At 35.3% G+C, this 8007-nt stretch overlaps 1 protein-coding gene across 1 annotated transcript; it reads left to right on the plus strand.

The window, feature by feature from the left end:
* Positions 1–1107: 1107 nt before the first annotated feature.
* Positions 1108–5992, plus strand: LOC111820381 (DENN domain-containing protein 1B-like). Its single transcript, XM_023730367.1, has 2 exons — positions 1108–2256; positions 3011–5992. Exons 1-2 carry the CDS (start codon positions 2134–2136, stop codon positions 3545–3547), a joined length of 660 nt encoding a protein of 219 aa, XP_023586135.1. The 5' UTR covers positions 1108–2133; the 3' UTR covers positions 3548–5992.
* The last annotated feature ends 2015 nt before the right edge of the window (positions 5993–8007 follow it).

Genomic DNA, 8007 nt, shown 5'->3' on the forward strand with positions numbered 1-8007 from the left:
GAGAGCCTGCCCGTTTGGGTGTGTGGAATCCAAGCAGCCGGTGTTTCCCGGTCAAGAGATTGTGGCTGCGGGAAGCAGAGGAGGCCGAGTCGGGGTGAAGAAGGGGGGGGGGTGGGAAAGTGTATATCACAGATTACCGGTTGTTTTGTCTCCCACTGGATGCTCCGTGAGGCTGCTTTCTCATACCCCCCTGTTGCTGGTCTCCGATAGGAGTCCAAGACGGTGGATCCGTGCTGCGTTAGCTGGTAGGGGACCTCTGCATGAATCTCCCCTTGCTCTCTGTTCTCTGTCAGTTTTCTCACTGCATTTGGTGCTTGGCTGAGTTCTTTATCTCTTCATTTGATGTTTTAGGGTTTCAGGATTGTTGTATTCTCTGTTCAGCTTAGTTTTTCGGATCTTTGCTGTGGAGGGACGGCGTGGTGCTTCCGCCTAGAGCGCCATTTTGCCGGAACTCCAAGATAATTACTTTAAAAAAAAAAAAAAACATAGTCATGATATAATTGAGAGATGAGAGTTTGAACATCAAGAAGAAGAACTCGGATGGGTTGACCCATATGGAATATGTAAAAATCATAATAGTTTAAAAAAAAAAACCCTATAGCTCTCTGTTAGAGATTCTTAGGGTAAAATTTTTTAGGTTGGGGAGAGTGTGGATGGGAGATAAAAGAAATAAGATTAGCAAACACTGGTAATTGTTCAAACTGGGTAAGTGGGGGTATGATATGATTGTAAGTCAAAAGTATTCCTAAATCAGGGTCTGATAAGACTCTGTGACTGAATATATGTATATATGTATTAAAGACAGTGGTTTTATTAATTAGTTTGAAGAGCTAGTAAATGGTTGAGATAAATATTAAGCAATTTCCTCCTGCCCCAGTTTGTCAAGTTACTGAGTAGTATTCAAACATCCTGAATGCATATTAGTTTTAACTGTGCCATATAAAATTGTTTCTTTAAAATTTACTAAAGAGACTTCTTTGGACTGTTAATTCTAATTTATTGTCAATTCTACTCTCTAGACACACTTAAAAAGGCCTCTGAAGAGCCTTGATAGTGCCCTGTATGATGACAATGATGATGACATAGAAAGAGCAAGCAAGTAAGTGATGGATTTTGGTGGCCTGTTAAGTGCTGTGATGTAATGGCAGAAGTTCCAGGTTACAAAGGATGTTTCAAAGGATGTACACTTCCAGAGGTCAAATAGAAGCTCCCTTGTAATGTTCTTCAGCAAAAAGAACCAGTGCTTTTTTGGAGCGTCGTGAGGGATAAATCTTGGGACGGGGAAAGCAAAACAAGGCTTGAAAGATCGTGTTGTTCTTGGAAGACAATAATGCTTACGGAAATATCTGAAATTACATTCAAGGGGAAAAAGAAGCCTATCTCAGTTAGCCTTTTGTGTTCCTGCTGAAGACGGGCAGGTTAAGTATCAGGAACAGTGATGATAATTAATTGAACCAAATGGAATTGTCGGGAAGGGAGTAGATACAGGGTTATATCGAAAGAGCAAATTTAATACAAAATGTTCAAAAAACTTAATTTTAATATAAAATAAGGGTAAAAATAATAATAGTATATGTAACTTTCTGACAATTTTAAAATATGCAATGACAAAATAGACACTCTTTCTCCTTTAAGTGTATGTCTGTCAGTATAAAAGAATATACATTGTTCTTTAAGTAAATAAATAACTTACTTAAAGGAAAACCATATAAAAATATCGAAAGTGAGTTGAAGCTATAGCAAATGTTCCAAGTGTTAAATCTAGTATTTCTAAGGGAAAGGCCTCAACTCCCACAAAATTAAGCTGTTTGTGAAAAAAACCCCACTTCTGCTTCCAGCTTGACAAGGTACCATAAACTTTTTGTTTGTTTTTAAATGCATGCTCTCAAAACTTCTAGTATTTAAATTGGTGTATACATCACTGTAAAGAATTTGGCCATGAACCAATTATTGCTTTTGTTGTTGTTCAGCTGAAATAGCACTTTGGTTTAAAACTGTCTCCTCCTACAGCTACTCTTGCATATTTTCTTTTTCTTCAGGTTATCTTCTGAAGATGGCGAAGAAGCTTCTGCTTACTTTTATGAAAGTGATGATTCTATTGAAACAAGAGTAAAGCCTCCTTACTCAGGTGAAATGGACTTACTAGGAGAGATCCTCGATACACTGAGCACACACAGCTCAGATCAAGGAAAGCTCGCAGCTGCAAGGAGCTTGGATTTCTTTAGATCAATGGATGATATTGATTACAAATCTACGGTTAGTTGATTTTTCAACTTATAAAATTAAATGAAAACATTCTTGCCCTTCTTGTGATTGCCTGCTCTTACAACTTTAGTTGGTGGAAATATTTAATCTCTAAAAGGTAAAGGTCTACACTTCAAAAACATGTTAAAATTTAATCACTAAGAATTACCTCTAGTAATAAAATTCCAATATTTTCCCTTTCATTTATCCAATTCTAGTGGTTATTGTCATTAATTGAAATTCTTTTGTCAAGTCATATTTTCTTGCAATCTAATTTTATAGTTGTCTTCTCTGGGGAATTTTTAAAAAACAAAATTTTCTAGCTTTTCTATATTGCTTGAGTCTTCAAAAATATTTTAATAAAATGTATTCATTGAAATTATTTTTCCATTTTATTGCTTCAAAAATGAACAATTGAATGAATGCTTTGTAAACACGAGAGTGTATGAGTAATGGCAGCCCTGTTCTTACTGTGACTCCGGCTCTTGACATTGATTATATAACCTAGTTTGAATTTTCTAGGTGAGAATTACAAGGAGATGGGAACCAAAATCCATCCCATTTCTTTCTATTTAATAGTCTTGTTAATAGAGCCATTTGTAGGAATTCAGAATTAACTGTCAATGTTCTGGTTCCTCAGGGAAGAACTTCAAGTTCCCATCCTTGGAAGACATTAACTTTGATTTCAAAATGGAAAAAGGAAATATCACTAAAGTAATGCTCTAATGTTATAAACATTTTCTGAATTTGTTGTATGTTCTTTCAGAACAAATCCAATGCTCCTAGTGAGAATAATCTGGCCCTGCTTTGTGGTGGTTCTGGTGACCAAGCAGAGTGGAATCTCGGTCAGGATGACAGCGCCCTCCGTGGTAAACATCTTCCTCCATCTCCAAAGAAGCAGGCGTCCTCTAGTGGTTTCACAGATTCACTGTTTATGCTGAAAAAGGAAAACAGTGAAAAAGCCCTCGGCGCTGACAATGTAAATGGTCCTACTGCGGTGGGAAAGCCAGCTTCAGCTTCAGGACTGGATTTCCAGCTAGCTCCTCCTGAAATTTCCCAGACTAATCAAGGAAAAACAGAAAAGAAAGAAACACTAAGCCAGATTTCAGATGATCTGCTTAAACCCAGCCTGGGACGATGCCCATCTACTTTTGTTCCTTGGGAAAAAGAAGGGATGGAAGCCCAGGAGACTTCAGAAGACACCGGGCTGCTTCATGAAGTAGTGTCACTATGTCACATAACGTCTGCCTTCCAACAAGGTTTAAACATTTCGGAAGAAAATACAAGTGGAAACCAAGCTTAAATCAACAATTAAGGGTCAGCCACTTGCATCCAAGCTTCTCTGGAGATGTTTTAGGATTACATGTAATCTGTATAGTAAACGGAAGTATTTGTAGGAATGACAACTCTTACTACTATTTGAGACTTATTTTTCATTTGGAGCATATGTTTCTATTTCTTCATCTCATGGATATATGTTATCCATTGATTTTTAACTGTAAAGCTAATTCTTCTACAGCGCTCTTAAATCAGGTACTAGTTTGTATGTATGTTGAAAGTATGTATTGAACATAGGACTTTCCAGTATTTGGTGCTTAATGCCATTCGTTTTATTTAAACTAAGTATGCATATAGAACCCTTGCATGTAGCCAGTAGCTACTGTACCAGTCTGGTTGAGCATGAACTGATCAAAAAATCAAATCTAGCTTGAAACTGTTGACCTACTAATTGCCTTAATCTTAAGCCTATATTAAGTATACTTAAATAATTTATGAAATTACGTGTACGTTTTTGCAAGATAAGTTATTAGTGTTCTGCAGAGCAGTAATGACTTTTCCTACTTTTGAATCAAGGTCAGAATTCATCTTTTCAAAGTTAAAAAGTTCACTTGTAGAAATATTTAGTTAGTTTATAGAAGGACGTTGCAACCATGCTTCCCCAAAAATTACAAAGGTACACACTTATCTTTCGTTCAGTGAAATATATGAAATGCTGAATTACAATGTGAAGTTGATGACTTCTGTTTACAAATGAGACACTTTACACATTGTTCAGTCTGTCTGTATACCTTTGCTGACTAGGAGTCCATCCCCAAATGCCAAATGCAACATAAACTGTCATGATAAAAAAGTCATGTCTTTTTTTTTTTTAATTACTAGTAATTCTCTATCAAAAAGCTTCATATCATCACCTGAAATTTACTTTCTAAAAATAACTTATTTTCTTAGAAATTTTAGGTGTACATAAAAACTGAAAAGTTCTATATTATACCCCCTCCTCTGTCAGTTCCCCATATTATCAGTGTCTTACATTAGCATGGTACATTTGTTAAAACCAATGAACCATTATGGATAAATTATTATTTAGTGAAGTCCATACTTTATTCGGCTCTCCTTAGTTTTACCCAATGTCCTTTTCTGCTCTGGAGTCCCATCCAGGATTCCATGTTACATATAGCTGTCAGGTCTTTTTAGGCTTCTCTTGGCTGCGGCAATTTCTATAGACTTTCCTTTTTTTTGATGACCTTGACAGTTTTGAGGAGTCCTGGTCAGGTATATTATAGGATACCCCTCGGTTGGAATTTGTCTCATGTTTTTGTTATGATTAGACTGGGCTTATGCATTTTTGGAAGGAAGATCACAAAGATAAACTGCCATTTTCATCATGCCAAGGCACATACTAATATGATTTATAATGTTGATACTGACTTTGATGACCTGGCCAAGGTAGTGTTTGTTAGGTTTTTCCACTGTAAAATTGCTTTTTTGATCCCCTTTCTGTACTGCACTCTTTGGAAGGCAGTCACTATGAACAGTCCACAACACCTAAGGAGTAGGGAGTTGTGCCTCCTTCCCATCTCCCACCCCACTGTATGACAGAGTTATTTATATAAACTATTTGGAATTCTTCTGTACAGGAGATTTGTCTCTTTTCCTCAAATTCACATTTAAGCTTTGAAATTCATCTGAGAAGGAATCACGCATTGATTGCTTTACAATAAACCCAACCAGTTATTGCGCTTCATGGTAGGTTAGATTAAAGATTGACAGATATAATTAGGGAGGAGAAACAATGATGTGGTAGTTAATTTGGTATTGGTAAATGTTCAGCTATCTCTACTCTATACATTGCCAATCATGGATGATTACTTTTTTAATCGTCTTATTAGAAAAGATGTTTGAGAGACCATTCGAGAATCCCATCAGGACTGTACTCTAAGATATAATTTTTAGTTTAAAAAAATCCTGGAAAGCGGTTTGTTAAAAACATTGCTTAAAAATGTATATTCAGGTCAGTCTTTAAACCACTTAAAGAAAATTACCAAATTGTTTTTGTTTTTTTTTAAATTACATTCCAAAATCTAAATGGATATTTTTATTTGGGACAGTTACCCATTCATGGTTTATAAAGGAAGACAAATCTTGTTTTCCTTTTAAGGATGGACTTTGTCTATATATATTAAGGAAAAAAAGTGTTAATCCTTATTTTTTTAACACAAAAGTAGAACTCATGCTTCTTGTCAAATTTTGCCTTTATATGATGATTACAAAATACATTTTACTTTATTGAAGTATGTAATAAAAGAAGACCATATATCAGAAAAGCTCTTTTAAATGAGAGGGAAAAAAGTTCACTCTGTTAAACTCCTTAGCAAATACTTCTTCATAGTTTATGAAAAGAATGCACAGCAGTCTTTTCATATGAACTTTGGAATGAGTATTTTTGCTTCAGAATTGATAGTTTGAAGAATGAGATCTCTGGAGCAGCACAGGCCATATTTGGATTTTAGTCCATTTGCTTAATAAACACCATGGCCTCAGAAATGTAAATTTTTTGTTGTTGTTGTTTTATTTTGTTTTTGTATCTTTCAGTCCCCTTCCAAGATGTTTGGCTACACTGCTGTGTTGATTGGGGCATATTTAGCCAGCAACAAGTAATGTTATTTGCCACAAGGTATTTTAAAGTGACTTGTGCCTTAGTTTAACATACAAAATCAGCTATTGTCTTTAAAAACCAAAACAGAAAGTCTACATGTTATTCTTAAACAAAATCCAGAAGATCAGTAGCAAGGATTATTGATGTTTTTTAAGCCATTAAGTATTTTGAGTATTCTCAGTCTGCTCTTAAACTAGCCTTCCCAGTATTATGGTGCATATAGTGAGAATGAAGTAAAATTTAGGCGAGTTCTGAAATAAAAGTGTTATCTCATTTTCTACCATGTTCATATTTTCTATTGCAACTAAACCAAATATTTGTAAGCTTCCTTGCAGTTCTGTTGAAAAAAAAAATTTTTTTCAAAGAAGCAACGCTTGTTACACCAGAATTGTATAAATGAATTAAGACATTTGACTTTGGTACACAGTCTTTTATATGGCTCCTAAAACTGAATTATTATTCTCTCTGAATTCTACTCTATCCTTTGTCCTTTTGCCCTTAGATATTGCACCGTGGTATTTCAGGGATATAGAAGAATGCTGTATGAATTTAGGAGCTATGATTCTGTTAAGTGTTGTTAGGTTTTATATATATTTTGATGACTACCTACTTTGGCATATTTTAGAAAGGCGCCAAAATGTAGCACGATTATTTTTCTGATTGAAAATTGTAGAGCTCATTTATTTAGAAAATATTTATCAAATCTTTGTCCCAGTAAAATTCAAGGTACGGTGTTATGGACTGAATTGTGTCTCCTCCAAAATATGTCTTGTAATTTCTAACCTCTATGCCTGTGATTATAATTCCGTTTGGGAATGGGTTGTATTTGTTATGTTAATGAGGCAAGATTAGTGTAGGTGTGTCTTGAGTCAATATCTTTTGAGATATAAAAGAGATTAAACAAGCAAGCAAGAAGAGATGGGGGAAGAGAGATGCCAAGCCATTTGAAGATTTACCAGGAGCAGAAGCTCAGAAGAGACAAGGACCTTCATCCAGAGCCAATAGAGAGAGAAAACCTTCCCCTAGAGAGCCAGCACCCTGAATTTGGACTTCTAGCCTCCTAAACTGTGAGAAAATAAATTTCTGTTAGTGAATGCCACCCACTTGCGGTATTTCTGTTATAGCAGCACTAGGTAGCTAAGATATATGGTAACTGAGAATGTGGGGAACTAAAAGAATTGAAATAGTCCCTACTCTGAAGGAACCAACTAAAAGGAATTGCAGATCTCTTTTAAAATAATAATAAAATAATACTTTGCTTAGAAGTAATTAGCCCAACATTCTAAACATCAAAAACCAGTAAGAGTTTTTTATAGCTGCTTAATCTAAAGCATGCTCTAAGTACAGAACCATAGTGTCATTTTAATTTCAGTAACTTTATTTCTCTATTATTATGCTGAGTATAATAATGCTGCTACCTAAGATACCACTTTTAGAAAATGAGTGTCATTGTTTATCTGATTCTCTGTCACCATTCTGCTCATCTTTTAACCAGCTAGCACAGGGCCCTCTATAATGGAATGATGTTCCTTTCCAATACTTAGGACCACTTTACTCAGTTTAGGACTAACAGAGTGTGGATGCATGTTGATGGAAATCCAGGTTTTACTGGTTTTTATATTAATAAGAGCATTCCCAGAAATAGCCCCCACCCCTTTTAAAATTGAAACTATGTGATAGTACTGTTATTAGGCTTCTGTACTAATATTCTGATAATAGAATCCAGGAATACTGATGAATTAGTTGTCTCTTAAATAAGGTGAAGAAGTAGACTCCTGATCAAGAGGAGAAAACTGTGAATATTCTCATAATCAATAGACCTTCAC

This window comes from Trichechus manatus, unplaced genomic scaffold, assembly GCF_000243295.1.
Source record: "Trichechus manatus latirostris isolate Lorelei unplaced genomic scaffold, TriManLat1.0 scaffold00035, whole genome shotgun sequence".
Lineage (NCBI taxonomy): Eukaryota > Metazoa > Chordata > Mammalia > Sirenia > Trichechidae > Trichechus > Trichechus manatus.